Consider the following 25,086-nt stretch of genomic DNA (forward strand, 5'->3'; position numbering starts at 1 on the left):
GCACACCCAGACCCACTTCCGCCCCGCACACCCGCCCCGCACACCCAGTCCCACTTCCGCCCCGCACACCCAGTCCCACTTCCGCCCCGCACACCCAGACCCACTTCCGCCCCGCACACCCCACCAAAGATCCTATAGCGGAATGTTCAAGAAGGAACTGCAGATGCTGGAGATCGAAGGTACACAAAAATGCGGGTGCAGCTGCTGAGTTTCTCCAGCATTTTTGTGTGCCTTTTAGAAAGGGTCCTGAACCGTAATGCCACCTATTCATTGTTTTCCAGTGATGTACCCGCTGAGTAGCTTCAACACTATGTCTATCTTTGGATTCTAGTTATAAACTTTCCTGGAGGGGAAAGCAAAGGAAATGTGCTGCTTTTTTCCTAGTCTGGTGACTCCTGACTGTAGGATATGAATGAATGGAACCAGAATATGCCATTTATTACAGCATTTAAAAACACTGTGAATGTTTACATGTATGTGTACGTGCAGATCCCTGCTCGCTCATTGGCTGAGAGCTCGTATGGAATCGCGGGGGGCGGGGCGAGGCTGGGCCGGAAGTGACGGCAAGGCAGCGGCGGGGCGGAAGTGAGGTCACTGGAGGGGGTGGGAGGACGGCGGCGGCGGCGAGGACACGGTGAGTGTGTGTGAGGGAGGGAGGAAGGGCAATGGTGGCGCATCACCGGGGAGAAGCGAGGCGAGGGTCCCCCCCTCCCCCCTCCCGGCCCCGAGATCACTGTCTCCACCCCCGACCCCCAGGGGAAGATCCCCGCCCCCTCCATAGAACAGCAGGAGGCCCTTCGGCCCACAATGTCCGTGCCGAACACGATGCCTCGTTAAACTGAGCCAAGAGTGTTTTATTGTCCTGTGTCCCAGATAGACAATGACATTCTTACTTGCAGCAGCACAACAGAATATGTAAACAAACAATGTAATAAATGACTAAAACGAGTACATACACATATGTGCGTATATATTTGTGTATATCTGTGTATTTGCATATGTAGATATACACGTGTGTATGTGTTGATATCCATGTGTGTATGTGTAGATATACACGTGTGTATGTGTAGATATACACATGTGTGTATGTGTAGATATACACGTGTGTGTATGTGTAGATATACACGTGTGTGTGGATGTATATAATATACAGTATGTTATGCTTTTCACAGTACCTGACAGTAAATTACATACCATTTTCGCATCCGCTCCCAACTAGGGGCAATTTACAAAGGGTCGATTAATCTACAGACCTGCAATTCTTTAGGACGTGGGAAGAAACCAGAGAATCCGGAGAAAACTAACACGGTGACAGGGAGAACGTGCAATCTCTCTACAGACAACACCCAAGGTCAGGATTGAACCAGGGACTCTAGCGCTGAAAGGCAGCGGCTCTACTTTTTTCCCTGGAGTTGTCTGAGCGGCACAGTGGCACAACAGTAGAGTTGCTGCCTTACAGCGCCAAAGACCTGGGTTCCATCCTGATTACGAATGCTTTCTGTATGGAGTTAGATTTAGATGAAGGGATTCAAAGTAACATTAGCAAATTTGCAGATGACACAAAGCTGGGTTGTGGTGTGAACTGTGAGGAGGATGCTATGAGAATGCAGGGTGACAGACAGGTTGGGGGAGTGGGCAAATGCAGTTGAATGTAGATAAATGTGAGGTTATCCACTTTGGTAGCAAAAACAGATAGGCAGATTACTATCTAAATGGTGTCAAGTTAGGAAAAGGGGAAGTACACGGGATCTGAGGGTCCTTCATCAGTCAATTAAAGTGAGCATGCAGGTACAGCAGGCAATGAAGAAAGAAAATGGCATGTTGGCCTTGATAACAACAGGAGTTGAGTATAGAAGCAAAGAGGTCCTTCTGCAGTTGTATAGGGCCCTAGTGAGACCACACCTGGAGTATTGTGTGCAGTTTTGGTCCCCTAATTTGAGGAAGGACATTCTTGCTATTGAAGGAGTGTAGCGTAGGTTTACAAGGTTAATTCCCGGGCTGGCGGGTCTGTCATATGCTGAGAGAATGGAGTGGCCGGGCTTACTCTGGAGTTTAGAAGGACGAGAGGGTATCTTATTGAAACATATAAGATTATTAAGGGTTTTGACACGCTAGAGGCAGGGGCCACAGTTTAAAAATAACAGGTAAGCCATTTAGAACGGAGACGAGGAAACACTTTTTCTAAAGAAATCTTGACTAACCGAAGATCCTGTTTACTTAATGTGTGAATGTTATAGTGAGAGATAAATTAAATTAAGTCTTTGTGGGTTTTTGGATTCAAAATGGCAACATTTTTTTATGCTATCATTACAATCGATAATTATTTTTTTGACAGGATTTATGCCCGTCGTCCATTTAACCGAACATGTCGGATGATTTGTATGGCAAGTTCCTGGCACCGGATGAGCCATTTCCCTTGTTGCTACAGAGGGGGCACAACAGTGATGTCGCCAGCCTTGATGTCAGTGACTTTGGATGCCAGCTTTCATCGTGCCATAGGACTGACCCACTGCACAGACTCCACACCAACAGGTCAGCAATAGCAGTCAAATCATATTGGTTTTATTTAGTTTAGAAATACAGAGAAACAGGCCCTTCCGCCCACAGAGGAACCAACCAACAATCACCCATACACTGGTTCTATCCTACACACTAGGGACAATTTACAGAAGCTAATTATCCTACAAGCCTGCACATCTTTGGAATGTGGGAGGAAACTGGAGTGCCCAGAGAAAATCCACGTGGTCACGGAGAAAATGTGCAAACTCTGTACAGAAGGCACCCGAGGTTAGGATCGAACCCGAGTGTCTGGTGCTGTAAGGCAGCAGCTCTGCCACTGCGCTACTGTGCTGCCCCAATATAAAGATATATTCTGTATCCTTTGGAAGACACAGAGTAACTCAGCAGATCAGGCAGCATCTCAGGAGAACATGGATAGGTGACAGAGGAACGGTATAGGTTTACCACTTTATAATAAGGCCAAGAGTTGAAGATTGTACCAAACAGGTTGCATCAAACAGAAGGCCAAGAGTTAAATGCGGCCTCAAACATGTTGCATAAAACTGGTTTCTAGTACTGGGAGTGTAGATTACAAATTATGTAAACAAGATGGTAACATGAATTCAAAGATTTTATAACGTAGTTCAAATAAATAATTTTCTTCTGCTGGGTGGTTGACCGGAGAAGGTATCAGGAAGCACGTGTTTATGCAATAAGGAGCCAAAATCTGGAACATCAGTAGAAGAACAATTGACAATTTCATAAATGAGACTGATCTAACTACAAACCCAAAGCCTTTAGGATGTGGGAAGAAACTGGAGCACCCGGAGGAAAGCTCCACAGTGACAGTGAGAATGTGCAAACTCTATGCAGACAGAACTATCCATGTTCTCCTAACATTGTCCTTTTCGTCTATGCATGTTCTAAGATGCTGCCTAACCCGCTGAGCTACTCCAGCAATCTGTGTCTTTTATAAACCAGCCTTGTTTCTATATCATGTTTGAGAAAGAACTGCAGATGCTGGAAAAATCGAAGGTAGACAAAAAATGTTGGAGAAACTCAGGGGGTGAGGCAGCATCTATGGAGAGAAGGAATTGGCCGAAGAAGGGTCTCGACCCGAAAAGTCCCCAATTCCTTCTCTCCATAGATGCTGCCTCACCCCGTGAGTTTCTCCAACATTTTTTGTCTACCTTGTTTTTATATCCTTTGGTTGTAATAGGCAATGTTTTTCTGATCCACTGTTTGACAGTGAGAATTCAAGTCTGAATTTGATGCTGTTTAAACCGTTGGAAAGAGTGACTTTTGGCAGAGAAAGCAGGAAAGCTACACATAGAAACATAGATACATAGAAAATAGGTGCAGGAGTAGGCCATTCGGCCCTTCGAGCCTGCACCGCCATTCAATATGTTCATGGCTGATCATCCAACTCAGTATCCCGTACCTGCCTTCTCTCCATACCCCCTGACCCCTTTAGCCACAAGGGCCACATCTAACTCCCTCTTAAATATAGCCAATGAACTGGCCTCAACCAATCTCTGTGGCAGAGTTCCAGAGATTCACCACTCTTTGTGTGAACATTTTTTTTCTCATCTCGGTCTTAAAGGATTTCCCCCTTACCCTTAAGCTGTGACCCCTTGTCCTGGACTTCCCCAACATCGGGAACAATCTTCCTGTATCTAGCCTGTCCAACCCCTTAAGAATTTTGTAAGTTTCTATAAGATCCCCCCTTAATCTCCTAAATTCTAGCAAGTATAAGCCAAGTCTATCCAGTCTTTCTTCATATGAAAGTCCTGACATCCCAGGAATCAGTCTGGTGAACCTTCTATGCACTCCCTCTATGGCAATAATGTCCTTCCTCAGATTTGGAGACCAAAACTGTACGCAATACTCCAGGTGTGGTCTCACCAAGACCCTGTACAACTGCAGTAGAACCTCCCTGCTCCTATACTCAAATCACATTTAATTCACACTAAAGCAATTGTTGTAGGTTGCTTAATACTGCAACATTAAACAGATTTCTCTGAATGTCTTTTCACAAGTTTATTTTCCTACATATGCTGGACCCTGAGATGCATATTCGCTGTTTAGAAAATCAATAAAAAGAAAAATGGCAACAATTATTTGGCTTTTGCCCATTTACTGAATTGGAACCACATCAGTGTGTCCAACTCAAATATTGTTTGAGGTTGTGGATGGCCCACCATCAAAGATCATATGATGAGCTTCTGCCAGCAGATTGTGTTGCCAGTGTATCTTAAGCCTGTAACTGGGTAGCACAAGCCTGCAGTAAAATATCAGTTTGTTGGTTTGGACGGTCCTTGGTTTCTGAAATAAACAGCCTATCTTCAGTTCTGCAACTTATATTATCAGTTTAGTTTATTACTATGTATACTGAGTACAGTAAAAAGCTTTTGTTTGCGTGTAATTTAGTCAAAGGGAAAAAAATGCATTATTACAACCAGCCATCCACTCTGTGCAGACAAAGGTTAAAGGGTACAACCTTGATATAGTGCAAGATAAAGTCCAAGTACAGATAGTTCAAGGGTCTCCAATGAGGTAGATGAGAGGTCAGGACCACACTCTAGCTAATAAGAGGTCCATTCATTTGCCTGATAACACTTGGGAAGAAACTCCATGAATCTGGAGGTATGCGTTTCCAACTGTACCTCCAGAGGGAGTGACCAGGGTGAGACTGGTCCTTGTTTATGCTGACGGCTTTACTGGGGCAGCATCATGTGTAGATGGAGTCAATGGAAGGGAGATTGGTTTGCGTGATGGTTTGGGCTACAACCACAACTCTGTAATTTCTTGCAATTTGGTCCTGATCTATTATTTGCACTGACAAATGATTATGTTGTTTGAGTTTGTGAGAAGATGTCTCTCTGGAAAGCTGTGCAATTTATTTACCTCTAATTGCTCCAGTGGAACTTGGATTGCCCATATGAGTGGCGTGCTTCTGTTCAGTTGTGCATTTAGTGGTATTGTCTTTTGTCGGGTGTTGTCTTTCTTAGTCATAGAGTCTTACAGCGTGAGACCAGGCCCTTCAGCCCAACTTGCCCACACTCGTCCCACCTGCCTTTTGGCCCTTATCCCTCTAAACCTATCCTATCCATCTACTTGTTTAAATTCTTAAATGTTGCGATAATCCCTGCATCAACTACCTCCCCTGGCAGCTGGTTCCATATGCCCATTGTGAACTTTTCTTTTCTATGGTACGTTTTACAGGTGGTGACCCAAGAGTATCCGTTCTCCAGAGTTGTTGCTGAGTTACTTACAGCGTCCTGGAGGCCATCTAGCAATGTTACAAAATTTTGAGATTTAAAATATCAAGTCTCTAATTCATCCCATCAGATAAAGCATAAAAAGAAGTTTAATTTGACACCTAATTCACTTTCATAGTATTTAAAAAGTTATGGCCATTTTCATATTCGGAAATTAGCATCTTGTTCCCTATTGATTTTCTATGGACAAGACAAAAAAGCTGTGATCGTGTGCTGTCAAAAGGCCATAACCTTCTTAAAAATGAAGAGAACTGAATGAAATTTTCAGTTATCGTAGATTGAACCATTCTGAAACAAACATAAAATAATCTAACTTGGATGACCTGAAATTAAAACATTTAAAACGCGATTTTTACTAGGCTGTTGCAATCGAAAATGTTCAGCCTAGTAAATCATTAAATCATTAAATAATTAAATAATTAGTTAGTTACCCAAGTGTAGCAAATTTCAAACTTCAATTACTAGATCTAAACATCTATCCATTTCTTAATAAATGATTAACGTTTTTAAATAGCCCAAGTGTCCAAATAATATTCATAAATAATTCACAATAAAACATGATTTTAAAATCTCATTTACATTAATTTACAGGCCAAATGGAAGGAATTTAGTGTTCAATTGCTGTAAATTAAAGTCCATTTTAAAATCAGCTTTCTAGTGGGTTCCTGTGAACGCGCTGGTTTAGAACGTTCACATTGCGCTGGATTTGTGCCCCAAATGCCCAGAAAAATACTGCGGGATATAAAGAGCCCAAAATGAGCTACTCGCTATAGAAAACTTAATATAACAGGGTTCTTAAGAAGCCCCTTTTAATGTAAAAATAAGGTACATACCTTTAATTGTTTGCTTTATAAAACCCTGGGGCTACGAGAGGTCGCGGGTTTAGAGAGTGATTTTTAAACTACTATAACTATTATACAAGGCCATAAAAACTAATAATACCTTTTGCGACGGGGTCTTTCAGCGATTTTTCGTTAATTATTTACTAGGCTGAACATTTTCGATTGCACCAGCCTAGTAAAAACCGCGTTTTAAATCGCCCCCTCTAAACAGCGCCAAAATCACGCACACAGGGTGGGGCAGATTCTCAACCATGATTCAGGTACGCTTTGCAACATACCTACATCATCGGCTTGTTTCTACACTTTTAACTCTTAGCCCTATTATAATAAGTGGTGAACCTTTACTGGTCCTCTACCATTCTTTCCTTCCTGACCTGTTTTCCAACCACGTTGAGATAAAGGCCAGTATTCATCATTATAGTCAATAACTTTGTTTGTTTGTGCCCTTTATACTGTTTCTATTCACGGTAAATCCAAGTCTTCTGCACAGTTCTCATCTTGCCATTTAGAGAGTCACACAGCACAGAAACAGACCCTTCAGCCCAATTTGCCCATGCAGAACGTGATACCCCAACTGCACTAGTCCGACAACCTGCCAGAATTTGACCCATATCTCTCTAAACCATCCCTATCCATGTACCCGTCCAAATGTCTTTTAAATGTTGTTACAATACCAGATTCAACTACCTCCTATATGTAGAATGCATTCTGATCTAGCAACCCAGACAGATGACCACAGTTGACCACGTTTCTTCTACAGGTTTGCTCACTTCAGCCCTTGCAACTCTCTATTCCCATCTGTACTTTATACTGTGCCATCTAAAGTGGAGGTGTTTTACAGCATGTCTGAAGTGTGATCAGCTGATGGCAAGTGCATATAAAGTGCGATTAGTACCAGGTTTTTATGCTTCCTCACTAAGTGATGCTGTTACTTAAATTAGTATCTCAACAGACCAACACCGTACACATTTCTTCAGCTCTTTTTCGCTGAAAAATAGCAAAATATAGTGATACAGCACAAAAACAGGCCTAGAGTTCACAGAGTTCACGATGGCGATTTGACATCAAACCTACACTCATTCCCTTTTTATTCTCCTGAAGTTCCCACAAACTCCACGCAGATTCATCCTATACACCAGGGCCAATAAACCTACTAACCTGTACATCTTTGAGATGTGGTAGCACTCGGAGGAAACCCATGCCCTTCAGGAGGATGGTGCTGTTTGTATTGAGACTGTATAGAGAGCAGGATTGATTGCAGGTCACTGGAACTGCTGGCGGCAGCTCTATCATGTGTACCATGGCACTACCTCAATATCACCTCTGTTATACTTTCTTTGAAGCCACTGCCAGTGTCCCAAGTTATCCCTGGAACCCCCATAATCCAGTGAGAAGTGTTTTTGGTGTTTACTGTGAATATGAAGTGGGGAAACAGACAATATTTTGTATCATTTGAAAAAAAAAATGTGTTTTTTTTTATTGAGACCTAGGTACTGTGAAATTCTTTGTTTTTGTATACAATCTGGTAAAATCGTACAGCAGATTTCACCTAGGCAGTACACAAAGAGTCCGCAATGTTTATGGTTAATTGAACCATCTTATTTCCTCATACCAGCAAACTGGGCCTGTCGTTGCACGTGGCAGCAGGTATCCTCCTGCCGGGTACCCCCTTTCTTCTCGCCCCCGCCGGGTCCTGCCTTAATTCTTGACAGCGGCCTCCCACTGGGCCCCCTTTGTTCACGGTGCCCCCCCCCCCCCGCCGGGTCCCCCATTTATTCTTGATGCGTCCTCCCACCGGGTCCCTTCTCGGTGCCTCTCACCGAGTACCCCCTTCATTCTCAGCGTTCCCCCCCACTGGGTCTCCCACTTCATTCTCTACTGCCCTGCTGGGTTACTCTCTGCGGCCCTCCTCGTTCTCAGTGGCTGAAACTCTTTGTCTGAGCAGAAGCATGCTGATATGTTTGAGGTACTTTAAAAAAAAAATTGCATAAATTGCCTTTTCTCTGCTGTTTCCTTGAAATGTTTTTAATTATTTGTTTGAGTGTAGATGGAATTTGACTTCTTGTGGAACGAGTGTTGCAAGCTCCGAAAGCAGTGAGGAACTCTTTTCATCGGTTTCATGCGGAGATCAAGAGGACTGTTATTCCTTGCTGGACGATCAGGAATTCACTCAAAATGCATCCTTTGACCTCTTTCCGGAGGGTAGTGTGTGTAGTGATGTGTCTTCCTCCATCAGCACCTATTGGGATTGGTCTGACAGCGAGTTTGAGTGGCAGGTGAGCTTGAACAATCCTGTCCCTGCAACTAAATTACAATTCATTTAGTTTTGGTTTTAGAGATACAGTGTTTAAACGGGCTCTTCAGCCCACCGAGTCCACACCGACCAGTGATACCCTATCCTAGTCTGTCCTACACAAACCAATTAAACTACAAACCTGCATGCTTTAGTTTTCGATTTTAATTTTCTTTTCAGAGATGACCCATTGTAGGGGTTTGGTTTCCCTTTTCTCCAGCTGCCCGAGTTATTCTCTCCCTTCTCGGAGGGTCAAACGGCCACCACTCCACTCGAGCGGTTCCCAAGAGAGAGAATACAACAAAAGGGATTCCCCTGGGTTCTAGACCTCGGAATTATGGTGGGATATGATAAAGGTTGACTTGACCAGAGTGTGCTGATGAGAGAAAACAAAAACCAAGATGGACTCAAAGCAAGTCTAAAATTTACAGGCTTATTTATTAAACAATGAGAAATCGAATCTCACCAACACTACATAATATGTGGCTAAACTTATGTTTTAAACTAAGACTATGGAAGGAAAACTATCGGGCACGTCGTAAAACTTACTTTACACAATTTGACTTGCAAGTACACCCCCCCTTTCCCCTTCTTCTCTCAACCTCTATCCTATTTCGGGAACTTCACCAGGTCACTGGTGTACTTACAGCTAGATTGATGCAGGGTCACAAGCCGTCCAGCAGAGCAGAAAGAGAGAGCGAGTTCTGGCTTGACTCCTGCTTTTTATACCTGAATTTCCCCAATGAATTCCACAGATTCACCACCGTCTGGCTAATGAGGTTACTCCTCATCTCCTTCGAGGAGCATTATTAATGTTGAGTGAAGTGCATTACAGTTAAATGCTAACACTATTCTTGATCGGAAATGTGCTCCTTTGTCATATTGCAAGACAGTGCTTTGAATCTATCACCTGTTCTTTAAAATGTGTTTTGAAGCTGGCCAGCAGCGATTTTGCAAGTGGAAGCGACGTCTTGTCCGACGTGGTTCCCAGCGTAACGAGTTCACCATGCCCTATCCTGAAGAGAAGAAGTAAGCAGCACAGAACTTTGGACGAGCTTCCGTGGAGTGCGATGACCAATGATGAGCAGGTATTTATCATAGAGTTGTACAGCATGGAAACAGGCCCTTCCGCCCAACTCGTCCATGCCGCCCAAGATGCCCATCTACACTAATAATAATAATAATAATAATAATACATTTTATTTGTGGGCGCCTTTCAAGGACAACTTACAGAATTTAACAAGAGTAAAAAACATATAATCGGAGTAAAATAAATAATAGAGACATCACCAATACACAAATTAAAGACAGAATTCGATCCAAAGACAAAAAAAATCAAAAACACAATGTGAAGAGAGAGCAGCGGCAGCTAAACCGCGCCAGCGTACACTCTCCCTTCCGACAGCCATTTTGGACACAAACTGAAATAATCACTTACACACAAAAATCATCCCCCCACAATGGATACCACTAGTCACATTTGCCCCCTACTTTCACTTGGAAGATGGTTCCCAGTAGAAAACGCCACCCATACCTTTTCTCCAGAGATGCTGCCTGACCCGCTGAGTTATTCCAACACTTTGTGTCTATCTTTCCCATTTGTCCATGTTTCCCCATATCTCTCTCAACCTTTTCTATCAATGCACCTGTCCAAATGTCTTTTAAATACTGTTCTAGTATCTTCCTCAACTACCTCCTCTTGCAGCTCTTTTCATATACCCACCACGCTCCTGAGTGCCCCTCAGATTCAAATTAAATTTTGTCACTCTCATCCTAAACATGTTCTCTTTTTGATCATCCTATTCTGGATAAAAAAACTTTGCAATCACCCTATTAATTCCCTTTATGATCTTGTACACCTCTATAAGGTCACCCCTCGTTTTGCTGTGCTCCGAGGAATAAAGATCTAGCCTGCCCTTCTACCAAGTCTTGGTAAAATCTCATAAATCTACTCTGCACTCTTTCCATGTTAATGACAGGGTGACCAAAACTGAATCCAGTACTCCCAAGTGTGGCCTCACCAACCTCTTGGACAACTGTAACATAATGTCCCGACTTCTATATCCTGACTGATGAAGACCAATGTACCAAAGCTAGTTCTTGACCACCCTATCTAGCTGTGGTGCCACTCACAGGGATCTATACCTGTACTCCTGGAACCCTCTACAACATACCAAAAGGCCTACCGTTCACTGTGACATCCCAAAAATCAAGTTAAATTTGACTGCCAGCTCCATTTCATATCCTCTTTTGCTCTCCTGATTGCCGCCTTAAATGTACGTATGTTTGAAATTTAAAAAATGAGTGTATCTGTGTAAGTAATGAAAGTATTATCTCTGTAAAGCTTGTGAATATCTGCTTGTTTTGACTAACTCTATTGCTACTAAGAGATTTGTTTTCTGATTCTTGTTACAAATGGTCATTGATTTCGATTCAATTGACATGAATCAATGAGATTGATTTACCTCTAGTTTAAAAGTCATGCTTGAAATCCTGCTTACTAGTTTTTTTTTCTGTGCATGAAGAAACATAATCCTTTTATTTTTGTGTTGTGAAAATTTTTATGCTGGAAAAATCGTTATTATTAATGGGACAGCACGGTGGCGCAATTGAGGAATTGCTGCCTTACAGCGTCAGAGATCTGCGTTCCACCCTGACTACTGGTGCTGTTAGTACGGAGTTTGTAAATTCTCCGTTTGGCCACTTGGGTTTTCGCTTGGTGCTCTGGTTTCCTCCCACATTTCAGAGGTGTAGTTTGTAGGTTCATTGGCTATGGCAAAATTGTAAATTGTCCCATGTGTGTTGAATAGCGTTAATGTACTAGGCTCGTGGTCAGTGCAGACTCGATGGGCCGAAGGGCTCTTTTCCACACTGTATCTCTAAACTAAACATAGCAAGTTCACTTTTGCGAAAAACTGGGATCCGATAAGTGAAAATTGAAAAGTAATATATTTGATCGGATGGGGAACCATGGTGCGAAAATATTCTAATTATCTGGCAATATGATTGAAGCCAACCTAGAACGGAATTGTTGGCATAGACTCGGGTATTTCTGACTGCCAAAAAAAAAGTGGCCCCATCAAGTTTTGTAACAAAAATGAACAATTCTCCACGTCTCAAAGATTCAATCAGATTAAATTGTATTTGTTGGAATAATGATTCTCTCAAGTTTTCAGATGGAATTATAAGTTAAAAACCATAATAATTTCACTCGAAAATCTTGATTCTGGAAGTTCCATGATTCCAAGGTAAAATAAATCTGCCCATTCCACAAGAGTAACATTTTATCCTTCAATCAGGTCATGGCTTTATAAAAATAAACATTTGGTGGTCTGCACAATGCTCTTTGCAATGTGTTTATTGCATTACATTGTCACTCAATTCAGGAAGTAGTTAATTTCTAAAGGAGTTACTACTCAAGTTTTGGCTCAATTTCAGCCCATGCTCGATCTTTGGTCAAACAATACGGAGGGGAGAGGAAGGGTCGGAGCGTTGGTGGGGAAAATCTCCCTGTTGGTTTGCTCATGGGTCTGGTGAAGATGGCCATTCACAGAACCAGGCAGCGGGCATTCGAGGGTTCTACCCGAATTGAGTGCATGCCCCTCTTCGGGCTAATGACTATGCCCGTGTGCCCTTGGAGAGAGAGCACAATGGTGTCCACGGACACTTTGGAGGCCTTCCATGAACGCTGGTTGCCGTGGGCGCTGGAGTGTGCAGTGGATAAGGCTGACAATTTGCAAGTTACATTAATAACAGTTTTGATGAATGCAGTACTTTGTAAACTGATTTTGTAATAAAAAGTATTATTATGATTGATTTATTGTGATTGGTTGGGGGAAAAAAGTTAAGAATTGACGCCCAGAAGCCCCAGCATTGATAGAAAATCACATTTATGGAGAATAACCAGAATGAAAATTAAAACGCAAAACTAATAGCTATAATGCAATTGTTTGTGATTATATGTATAGAGGGGAACACATGTTCAAATGCTGCAGTAATGTGACGGTAATGTTTACCTGCTTGCCATTTCTACTTGTTTCAGGTTGAATATATAGAATACTTGAGTCGTAAAGTTAGCACAGAAATGGGTCTTCGGGAGCAGCTCGACATTATTAAAATCATTGATCCAAATGCTCAGATTTCACCCACGGACAGCGAATTTATAATTGAGCTCAACTGTCTGACGGACGAAAAGCTAAAGCAGGTAAACCTTAAGACATAATAGTCATTGAGTCAGACAGCGTGGAAGCAGGCTTAACTGGCTCACATCGACCAACATGTACCACCTATACGAGTCCGACCTGCCTGCATTTGGTCTACGCCCCAATAAACCTATCCTATGCAGGTGCAGTGAAGTGCTTTGTTTTTTATACAACCTGTTAAAATCATGTAGCAGACCTCACCTAGGCAGTACACGTGTCGCCACCTTTTGGCGCCGACTAAGTTACAAAAGTTCACCAGACATTCGTATCTACTGCCTACGCACATGGTAACAGGCAGCCGGCTTCCCTACCAGGTCCCCCTTTGTTCTCGGCGCCTCCTTCTCTCCACCTCCCCACCCCCCTGCTGATTCCCCCATCGTTCGCAAAAACCACTCCCTCGTTGGGTACCCCCTTCGTTCTTGGTGGCCCACCCACCCTCACCAGGTCGTGTGTGTGTCGTCCGCACCCCCCCAATTCCCCAAGGATGTGTTTACCTTTACTTTATAAAGGCTGGAACGTCATTACATTTGATGAATGCCAAGTTTTGGTTACTCTTTTGAATTTTGTGGCTCAAGGCACAAATGATGAGCCCAGCGAATGTTTATATCCCCTCTAGGTCAGGAATTACATTAAGGAGCATGGAGTCCGCCAACGAAGCGGGCGCGAGAGCTGGAGGAGAGGCAGTCACGCTGGCTGCGGGCTTAGCGGCTTGAGTGGGGCCAGCAGTAGTAGCGCCAGCTTGGTAAGTTCGGCGAGCAGCAGTGGATCCAGCGGCAGCAACTCTGCATCCGCTTCAAGTGCCAATATGAGCCGGGCACACAGCGACAGTAACCTGTCCACCAGTGCCGCCGACAGGATAAGAGACTCAAAGGTAAGGCGTCATTATTTAAATACATATAGGAAGGAACTGCAGATGCTGGTATAAATTGAAGATAGACACAAAATGTTGGAGTAACAGCGGGACAGGAAGCATCTCTGGAGAGAATGAATGGGTGATGTTTCAGGTCCAGACCCATTCCTTCTCTCCAGAGATGCTGTGCTGCCTGTCTCGCTGAGTTACTTCAGCATTTTGTGCCTATTAGTAAAAAGCAATTGCATTTACTCTCATCAGAAGGAACTATAGATGCTGGTTTACACCAAAGATAGACACAGATTACTGGAGTAACTCAGTGGGTCAGGCAGCAACTCTGGAGATCCTCCTTGAGTCTGAAAAAGGGTCTTGACCCAAAACGTCACCTATTCCTTTTCTCTAGAAATGCTGCCTGACCCGCTGAGTTACTCCAGCTTTTTGTGTCTATGTTGTCCAGGCAATGTCTGTTTCATTGGATTGTTCACTTTTCTTGATATACTAAATTTCCTGGATGTACACTCCAGATTTTGCAGCCTGGTAAGTGCTGATTTGCGTAATTTCTAAATCTTTTACTACCAATAAACTCGGTCTTCAATATAGATATGGATAGAAAAGGGTTCGAGGTATATAGGCTAAAGGTGGGTCTAATGTAGATTGGGCATCTTGGTCGACATGGGAATGTTGGGCTGAAGGGCCTGTTTCTATGATCCATGAGTGTTTTCAGAAAGTCTCTAAAACTGATACGTGACAATTGGTAATTTAATCTCATGTGGGATGAGGATATGGGCTAAATGTGAGCAGGCGAGACTAGTGTCAAAGGGGCATCTTGGTCGGCATTGGCAAATTGGATTGATCCGTGCTGTTTGATCAATGAGCATTTTCAGAACATGTGACAATTGGTAACTTCTACCATTCTCGCTCCCTCATCCCAATCCTAATCCCGAATGCCTTGGCAGAAGAGATCCAAGCAGCGCAAACTGCAACAGAAAGCAATGCGTAAACGGCAGTTGAAGGAACAGCGCCAAGCAAGGAAAGAGAGACTGAGCGGCCTATTTCTGAATGAAGAAGTGCTCTCTGTGAAGGTGGCAGAGGAAGATCACGAAGCAGATGTGGACATATTAATGTGACCAAATGTAAACTGGCTATATATATTGAATTATAAAAATAATGGATTATCCAACCAGTGGGAACGCTGGAGCTAAAAGTTGAGACAGAAGCTAAAAGGGGCTGATTGCTGTTTACAATTTAACATTGTGTACTTTATTTTGTGTTTTTAAAACATCTTGGTAATTCTATTAAAGCTGCTGAAACACTAATTTGTATAGAAAAATGTTAAATGTAGTTCAGTCTGTAAGATATCCAAATGACCTGGTGACAACAGAATGCTTCTGAAACCCTGTATATTCCTATAACACTAACGTGGGCACTATTTTAGTAGAAATATATTTCATTTTTTTGTGCTTTGCTGTGGTATTTGAAATATTGCCTGTGGACTGTATATAGATATTATATATCAGGATATTTCATATTTTGTTACAAATTGTTTTCTGCAAATCCTATGAATCTTTGGAAATTTGGCACCATTTGACAATAACTCAGTAATGAATTACTTATCCGAATCACCATATTGCATGATTATTGCTGTTGACTTTTGCCATTTTTATCGATACAATCCATTGTGTTCATCTAAATTGGATCAGTTGAATGGTGTTTGCAAGAATCAGGACCGAGTCTGTAGAAAAGGTCCTGACCCGAAACATCACCCATCCTTTTACTCCAGGGATGCTGCCTGGCCCACTGAGTTACTCCAGCACTGTGTGTCTATCTTTATTCAAAAGGAGCAGTTTAAAAAATATGTATTAACAGAACTGACAAGAGAAAGTTATAGAACAAAGTTTTGTTTAAGAAAAAAACAAGACTGCTCACGCCAAAATGATTTTTTTTCACGACCAATACATCTGTGTGGTCACCAATGGATAGAAACTTGGGTCGCTCTGAGTGAAACAAAGTGCTGGAAGTGGATACAGAACTGTTTTTGATGCTTATCACCTTGGAAGCCACTAGTCTGGACTGTTGTTTAGATATGAGAGTGACACTCATGACAATTGTAAGTCTCAACTCAAATGGATCTTGCATGGATGTAGCTTGATGCCTCTAGAGTGGCTGATAATGGAGACTCAATTAATGAACGATTAGTGCTGGAGTAACTCAGCCGGTCAGGTAGTATCCCTGAAGGGCACGGAATGGCAGCATTTTGGGTTGGGTCCCTTCGCCGGTGCGATGAAAAGCCCCAAGCCGAAATGTCGCCTTTCCACGTCCATCAGATATGCTGCCTGACCCGGAGTCACTCCAGCACTTTGTTCTATGCAAGATTCCAGCATCAGCAGATCCTTGCAACACAATTAATGAACCTACCCTCCTAATTATCATTGTTAACCTAAAAAAAAATGTTAGTTTTCTTCAAAGAATACTTCACTCCCTTCATCCACTGGCACTCTGCTTTTCATTTTTCAATTAGAGTTGTCAGCTGCAGAGTAAAAAATATGGGGGGAGCTGAAGAGCATTCGTGTCCAGTTCTTAACACATTACAGGCTGGTATACATTTCTTTACTGTACCTGTAAGGTTTGTAAACAGAGTATAAGGTAATTGAAAATTGCTTGCTTTCATGTGTGAAGGAATAAGTGTAGAAGCATCAGTAGACCATGTTGGATTTTAATTTAACAAGGTAATCACTGTGCTCCAGTGAGCAAATATTTGTGGCCTTTACCACTGTTTCCTTTACCCTGCATTGATTGTTTAAAATCTTGCCTTGTGACTTTTGTTGCAAATAACTGATACCTTGTTGAATCCAAACAAGATGATTGGCCAGTCAGGTGCAAAATCTGCATTAAAAGTAGTTTGATTTTGGATATGGATTTTTTTGTCTACTGTGATTCCTTGCATAGTTGAATTATACAAAGCTTGTACGTGCATTATTCTGTTTGGGTTTAAGTGACTCGTCTCTGCTAGGTTAAGAACTTGTGCGTGTGTTTGCTAGCACAGTAGTGCAGCTTATTCCTGCAAGAGCCAGCAATTCGCAATGTCCATCAGTCTGCACATTCCAATCAGTGCAGTGTGTGAAGACCCTCTAAATCAGTTTGCAACTCAAATAGAGAGCATGAGATTATAGGAAATAACAGGTTGGCTTTTCAGTCCCTTGTGCCTCTACTATGGTTTAATAGAATCATGTCTGATGTTTCAATTCATTGACACTTTCTAATCCGCATATCTTTTGATATCTATCGATCTTTGATACCACACATGGCCATAGATGCTAGTTTGATCCGGACTTCGGGTGCTGTCTGTGTGGAGTTTGCACAATCTCTTTGTGACTGAGTGGGTTTCCTCCCACATCCCCAAAAATTGCGGGTTTGTAGTTTAATCGGATTCTGTCCAAGTGAGAGCGCATGTGAAAGTGGGATAAGAGAACTAGTATGAACGAATGATCGATGGTCAGTGTGGATTCAACAGGCTGAACGGTCTGTTTCCATGCTATATCTTTTAATTAGTCTGCTTCAAATATATTCTGTGCCTCCCTGGCCTTTTTGGGTTGAGAATTCCATATTCCATTGAATTCCATTGACAAACCTCAATGAAAATTCCCAACTCTACTGAATCTCTCTGATCTATTATTTTGACACGGATAACTGGTTCGAGGCAGAACATCAGCTCGACGTTTATCTCCTCAAGCCTCTGACATTTTTTTAATGTTTCAAACCAATCACCATCTATCTTCTATCTATATCTATCTATACTATCACTAAAGCTCTCATCTTGACCACTTTTGGTCAGCATTGTATTTAAATTTGCACAAAAATGGTACCCTATATTGCTGGGATTTTTCGCCACCTTACCGTTATCCTCTGTTCCAAGCGCACCAAGTATGTTCTGATCGGTGGAATATTCCAAAATTTATGAAGGTTTAAAAAATCCTGAGATGAGCAGATTGGTCTTCTCTCCTATCAGTCACCATGAAGGTAATGCCCCTTCCGGGGGCGAGGAGAATAAAGCCCAGGAGGCCAGGCGTGAGTCAGTCAGCCCGGAAGCCGTGAGTGAAATTTGAGTGCAGAACTGTGAGTCTACAAGCCCCCGTTAGTGACTGAACTGAGTCCGCAGCTGTGCTGAGCGGAAGTCGCGCTGAGTCCGGAGGTCCGCAAGCCGTGAGTGAGTGAACTGAGTGCACAAGCCGTGGCTGAGTGAGCTGCGAGTCCACAGGCCGTGGCTGACGGAACTGTGAGTCCACAAGCCGTGGCGGAGTGAACTGCGAGTCCACATGCCTTGAGGGAGTAAACTGCGAGTCCACAAGCCGTGCTTGGGTGAACTGCGAGTCCACAACCCGTGCCCGAGTGAACTGCTAGTCCACAAGCCGTGCTTGAGTGAACTGCGAGTCCATAAGTTGTGCCCGAGTGAACTGCGAGTCCACAAGCTGTGAGTGAGTGAACTGCAAGTCCAGAAGGCTCACCACTCCCGCTCACACACCTCCAACCCCCTCCCCTCTGTTCCCCTCCCCCGGCTACAGAACACTCCCGCTGGCTCCGACCTGAAGCCTCCCAGTCCCTAGCTACAAGACTAGCCCAAGAATCCATTCAGCCCACAATGTCCATACTTGCTCTATGGAAACCAGCCCCTTTGGCCCACAACACCCATACTAGCCCTCCAGAATCTGGCCCCTGCCAGAAACCGTGCCCCTCCTCCGGCTGCAGGACGCTTCCCCACTGGCCCGCGACAGCCACCGCCTGAAGCCGACCCCCTCCCCGGGCTGCAGAACGCAACAACAGTCGCAACAAGAAAGAATGGACTGAATAAATCTCTTTAACATTTAAATTATTGTTATATTTTAGGTTATTCACATTTTAAGCTTTAATAAATCCCTTTTCCACTTGCCATCTCGACAAGTCAAGTCAAGTCACTTTTATTTATATATAACATTTAAAAATAAAAGTGACTTGACTTGACTCCTGGTGGCCAAAATGCTTTGTACTGGTAGAGATACTAACGTTATACAACATTGGTTCATAGATTAAGTACATACATAAATACATACATATAGCCCTCACTCAGAGGACGTCAAGAAAGGCTTGAGAGTAAAGATGAGTTTGAAGTCTCGACTTAAAGGAGTCGATGGAGGGGGCAGTTCTGATGGGAAGAGGGATGCTGTTCTACAGTCTACGACCTGCAACCGCAGAGGCGCGGTCGCCCCTGAGCTTATGCCTAGACCGCGGGGTGTTCAGTAACCCCAAGTCGGCCGATCTGAGGGACCTATGGTTGGTAAGCAGACTTTTGATGTAGGTGGGGGCAAGCCCGTTAAGGGCTTTGTAAACATAAAGAAGGATCTTGAAATTTATTCGGAACCGCACTGGGAGCCAGTGGAGAGAGGCCAAGATCGGGGAGATGTGGTCCCTTTTTCGGGTGCCCATCACGAGTCTCGTTTTGGACCAGTTGCAGTCGGGACAGGGAAGTGTGGATGATCTTTTCAAGGTAACAAACTGGAGGAATTGTTTTATTTTAGCTCTCATCCGAAGCTGGAAGCTTGCTTTTACCACGGCATTGACTTGTTTGTCAAATTGCAATGCTGAGTCAAATATCAGGGGCGTCACAATGGGAACCCGTCAGCCACGTCTGTGCAGTTGGGGGCTATGCGTGAGTGGTGGAATATTGGAATTGGTGGAGAGGTGGAATATTGCGTTGGGGAACCAGCCCTCCCGTGTGAGAATGGGACCCAACTGGTCCCACTTAGTCTAGTTTATTCTAAAAATTAGAAATGCATGCTACGTTAGTTTAACCTCTTTGCCCTATGATATCCCAACTATTATGTTCTCCCTAAGTATGGCACGATGACACAGCTGTAAAGTTCCTGCCTTATAACGCCTGAGACCTGTGTCTAATCTTGACTAAGGGAGTTTGTTCGTTTTGCCTGTTGCCAAGTGGTTTGGTACTCCGGTTTCCTCCCACAGGTTTTGTAGGTTAATTGGCTTCAGTAAAAATTGTAAATTGTCCTTATTGTGTAGCATAGTGCGAGTGAATGGGGATTGCTGGTCAGCGTGGACTTTGTGGGCCGATGGGCCGTTTCCGCGTTGTAAACTTAACCCTGTTTAAAGTACACCATTTCTGAGGTAGGGATTCAAGACATTTGGGAAGTCAAACTATAACAGGACTTGCACAGTAAATGGCAGAGCCCAGGGGAATGTTGTAGAACAGGAAAACCTAAGGGTATAAGTACATAGGTCCATGAAAATAGTTACACTGGTCGATAGGTTGGTGAAGAGGGTGTTTGACACCCGTGGTTACATTGCTCAGAGCTCTGAGTGTAAATGTTGTGACATCATGTCACAAAGGTACAAGATGTTTTGTGAAGCTACGCAGAATTGGTTGCAGTTCTGGTCACCAAGCTATAGGAAGGATGTCATTAAGCAAAAGAGATTCACATGGCTGTTACTGGATCTGGAGGGCTTGAGTTATAAGGAGAGACTGGATAAACTAGGGCATGTTTTTTTTTAACCTAGTGTGTGGGAGGCTGAGAGGTGGCCTTGTAGAGGAATCAGGAGAGCTTTGAGGAGGTATTTGAGGTCCAGGTCCATCACAGATTTTCTGGCACCTTCTTTAATTCATGCAAAATTACAAGAGTGCACTTGAAATCTCCCCGACAATGTGGTGCCTAGGTCAGGTGAGGTGGCCGAACTCGACCCTTGGTTTAGTTTAGAGGTGCAGCATAGAAAGATGCCCTCCGTCCACCTAATCCGTGACCATCATTGATCACCTATTTGCAGTTCTATATTATACCACTTTTGCGTCCACTTCCTACACACTAGGGGCAATTTTGCAGAGATCAATTCACCTACAAACCCGCACGTATTTGGGATGTAGGAGGAAGCCCATGGAGTCACAGGGAGAATGTGCAAACCATACAGACAGCACCCGAGGTCAGGATCGAACTTGTCTCTGGCGCTGTGAGGCTGCAGCTCTATCAGGTGCACAGCTGTGCCACTTATTTTGATTTGATTAGTTTTAGTTTGGAACTTGCTGTCTGTGAAGATGGTAGAAATTGGCATCCACAGGGTAATTGGGTCTACACCGGAGAGATGATAGGATTGGGAAAACAGCTGGATGGGGCGGCACAGTGGCGCAGCAGTAGAGTTGCTGCTTTCCAGCGCCAGATATTCGGGTTCGATCCTGGCAATGGATGCTGTCTGCATGGAGTTTGTACGTTCTCCCTGCAACCACATAGGTTTTCTCCAGGTGTTCCCGTTTTCTCCCACACTCCAAAGAGTTTGTAGGTAAATTGGCTTTGGTAAAATTGTAGATCGTCCCTAGTATGTAGGATAGTGCTAGAGTGCAATGATCGCTGGCCGACCTGGACTCGGTGGGCCAAAGTGCCTTTTTCTGTGCTGTATCTCTAAAGTCCAAAGCAGGAGGAAGGGATAGAATGGATTACCCCAGTAGGGCTGAATGGCCTCCCTCTGCATATTAATAATTACATAATGTTTAACCCAGAATCATGTTGGTGTATCTTTGCTCTTCAATAGCAATTAAAGCATTTCTTCTGATTCCAGACTGGCATTTTCACCAGCCAAGCTTAAGACCCTCACCGCGCCAGAGACTCTGGTTCGATCACAACCTCGGATGCTGTCTGTGTGGAGATTGCACATTGTAGAGGTTTGTAGATTAATTATGAAAGTGGGATGACAATGAACGAGTATGAATGGATGATCGGTGGTCAGCATGGACACGGTGAGCCAAAGGGCCAGTTTCCTTGCTGTTACTTTATCTTCACAGATACTGCATGACTCGAGTTATTCCAGCATTTTCTATTTCTATTCTCTGAACAAAGATGTTGTCCTATGCTCTCATACAATCGTGATGCTTTGTGAATCATATCAACATTTAATAATCACGCATATTGAGCCAAATGATTTAAAAAAAAAACAATAATGTAAAAACAATGGTAATATAATGGTAACAGTGTAAAAACAATGGTAATATACTAGATAGTTAATCTGTTTTATGTGAGTTCAAGATTATGAAATATTAGATCTTGTGAACCTCTTATCTGTGTGAAATGAGAAGCCTTGTTATATATGAAAACATGCTGCTTGTTTAGTTAAGTTTATAGATACAGCAAACAGGCCCGTTGATCCATCAAGTCCATGCTAACCATTGAACACCCGTTCACACTAGTTCTGTTATCCCATTTTTGCATCCACTCGCTACGCATTAGGGGCAATTTACATGGAACAATTAACTAAAAAAACCTGCACATCTTTGGGATGAAGAAGGAAACCCACGTTGTCACAGGGAGAACATGCAGATTCCACACAGCACCCGAGATCAGGATTGAACCCAGGTCTCTGGCGTCAGGAGCTATACTAGCTGCACCAACGTGCCGCCCTAATTACAACTCATGATGCCTCTGATAGTCAATGATTTGCAACTTTTTTGTAAATATTGAACAATTGGAAATATTACAACAGCCATTCGTGTTCATTTTAAGAAATAATTTATAGAACTCTCACACCTAGATAGGTCAAACAGAAGTAAAGTGGGAAGTAATTGATAGCAGATCCAACCTCGTTAATACGTTTTTTTTAAAACAGCAAACCTCTGCCCTATCATGATTATTTGTAGGAATATATCACTGCTGTTGACCCACTTACTTATTGCTGAAGAAACTCAGCGTTCAATGTGATTTGTTAATTACCACACGTCTTTATCTCACTTATAACAACCCATTGAGCTTACTCTTCTGTGATTTTAATCTGGAATAGTGCCTGATAAAGCAGGAAGCATTGGTAAGCATTGCTAAATTGGGGTTTCATCACCCTTGCAAAACACATATTGGCGACGTGTTATTTTGACCACATCTGTTGATAATTTCAATATGCAGCAAACTTATCCTTCCAATTGATGTAATTTGTCTTAAACACATTTCATACATGTATTTGCACAGAGCAGTGATGGATGCCCAGAGTGCTCAGATATGGATTGTAATTTATTTTTGGTTTATTGCACACAAATTTCCTGTGTACTTTGATGGTTTATGTTTAGATTTGCAGGATAGAAATGACATTAGGTTGAATAAACCCATTATTCTTTTAGGCTCTGATAATCTGATTTGGTTTTCTTAATGGAAGCATGGTTTTAATATGTAACTTGGTAACATTGATTGTTGTTCAGTCTTTATTAAGTTGGAACCTCTGACTCACCTGTTATTAGTCCCATTATACAATGTCATTTTCTCCTCCATTTATTTGACTGCATTGATATGGTGTAGTCAATATGCAAACAGTATGCATTATTTCCGAAAATAACAAAAAGCTGGGGTAATAGCTGTCCCACAGTACGAGTTCATTCCAGGAGTTCTCCCGAGTTTAAAAAAAATCAAACTCGCGGTAAGCACGGAGAATGAACGTAGCGGGTACATCAGAGCTCGGGGACGTCTCTTAGCGGCTCGTAACGTTAACGGCAGGTACTCGGGAAGACTCGCTAACGGCAGGTACTTGGGAAGACTCGCTAACGGCAGGTACTCGGGAAGACTCACTAACGGCAGACTCGCTAACGGCAGGTACTTGGGAAGACTCGCTAACAGCAGGTACTCGGGAAGACTCACTAACGGCAGGTAAGCACGGGAAGACTTGTGAAGATTTTTCAACATGTTGAAAAATGTCCACGAGAACCCCGAGTACCGACGAGTGGCCATTACCGTAAACCTCCGAGAACGAATCATGGCAAACTCGGGAGAGCTCTTGGAATGAACTCATACTGTGGGACAGGGATTTAACTCAGCGAATCAGACAGCATTTCTGGAGAAAAAGAATAGGTGACTTTTCGGGACGAGACCCTTTCGTCGGTTTAAACCAGCGCCTGCAGTCCATTCCTATGCATTATTTCCATTGTTTAAAAGGCTACAATGTCCCTGTTGTTAAAGTGATGTTTATATATTAATTTTATCAATGATAAGTCTTTGCTATAACACCTCCATTTTCTGCATATAAAGAGTAAAAACATCCTATGAGGATACTAAGAGACACAAAGTGCAGGAGTAACTCAGTGGGCCAGTCAGTTTCTCTGAAGAACATGGACAAGTGATGTTTTAGCTCAGAACCCTTCAGGCAATATCTCTGGAGAACATGGATGGGTGATATTTTGGGTCATCCTACACACAGGGTTAGTCAGCATCTCTGGAGAACATGGATGGGTGATGTTTCGATCTGGACATTTCTTAAGAAGGGTCTTAAGAGGGAGATTAATCAGTCTTTGCACACTCATATAGTAGAAGCTAGGAACTGCAGATGCTGGTTTACAAAGAAAAAAAACACTAAGTACTGGAGTCACTGAGCGGGTCAGGCATCATCTCTGGAGAAAAGGATTAGATGATGTTTCAGGTCGAGACCTTTATTCAGACAGACTAACTCGCTAAATTACTCCAGCAATTTGTCTTTTATTTTGTAAACTAGCATCTGCAATTTTTTGTTTCTACATGTGCAAGAACAGATTCATCACCAGAGTGCATTATCACATACCCCTCAAAACACAGACGGAATAGTGTTCTACAACCAAATATAATCATATTATATCTTGCTGCATTGGGACAAGTGTGGATGGGACATGTTGGTGGGTGTGGGCAAGTTAATAAGATCATAAATGATAGGAACAGAATTAGGCCATTCGGCCCATCAAGTCTAATTTGCCATTCAATTATGGCTGATCTATCTCTCCCTCCTAACCCCATTCTACTTCAGTTCGCCTCCGGTCACAAGAGGTCAATGGAAGTTGCAATCTCGCTGGCTCTCCACACCGCACTGGATGACTTGGACAATAAAAACACTTACAGCACGTCAGGCTGTTGTTGCTTCTAGACTACAGCTCGGCGTTCAATACCATCATCCCCTCCAAAATGGTTACCATCAAGGCGCCAGACGGTGGAGGGCTTTACCCGAGCCGGCTGCCTGCCCCTTTTCCGGGGATACATCTGTGCCCGCGTGCGGTTAGAAAGGGAATACGCCCTGTCTACGGGCACCCTGAGGGAGTTCCAGGACCGCTGGGCTCCGCAATTGTATAATAGTTTATTATGGATATATGTTT

General features: G+C 43.1%; 1 protein-coding gene across 1 annotated transcript; it reads left to right on the forward strand.

Annotated features, from left to right (window-relative positions):
• The first annotated feature begins 576 nt into the window (after positions 1-576).
• On the forward strand, positions 577-16,883 carry fam199x (family with sequence similarity 199, X-linked). Its single transcript, XM_055644010.1, has 7 exons — positions 577-634; positions 2,336-2,532; positions 8,670-8,898; positions 9,851-10,003; positions 12,958-13,119; positions 13,734-13,988; positions 14,924-16,883. Exons 2-7 carry the CDS (start codon positions 2,366-2,368, stop codon positions 15,092-15,094), a joined length of 1,137 nt encoding a protein of 378 aa, XP_055499985.1. The 5' UTR covers positions 577-634; positions 2,336-2,365; the 3' UTR covers positions 15,095-16,883.
• Positions 16,884-25,086: the final 8,203 nt, after the last annotated feature.

Source organism: Leucoraja erinacea, chromosome 12 (assembly GCF_028641065.1).
Source record: "Leucoraja erinacea ecotype New England chromosome 12, Leri_hhj_1, whole genome shotgun sequence".
Taxonomy (NCBI): domain Eukaryota; kingdom Metazoa; phylum Chordata; class Chondrichthyes; order Rajiformes; family Rajidae; genus Leucoraja; species Leucoraja erinaceus.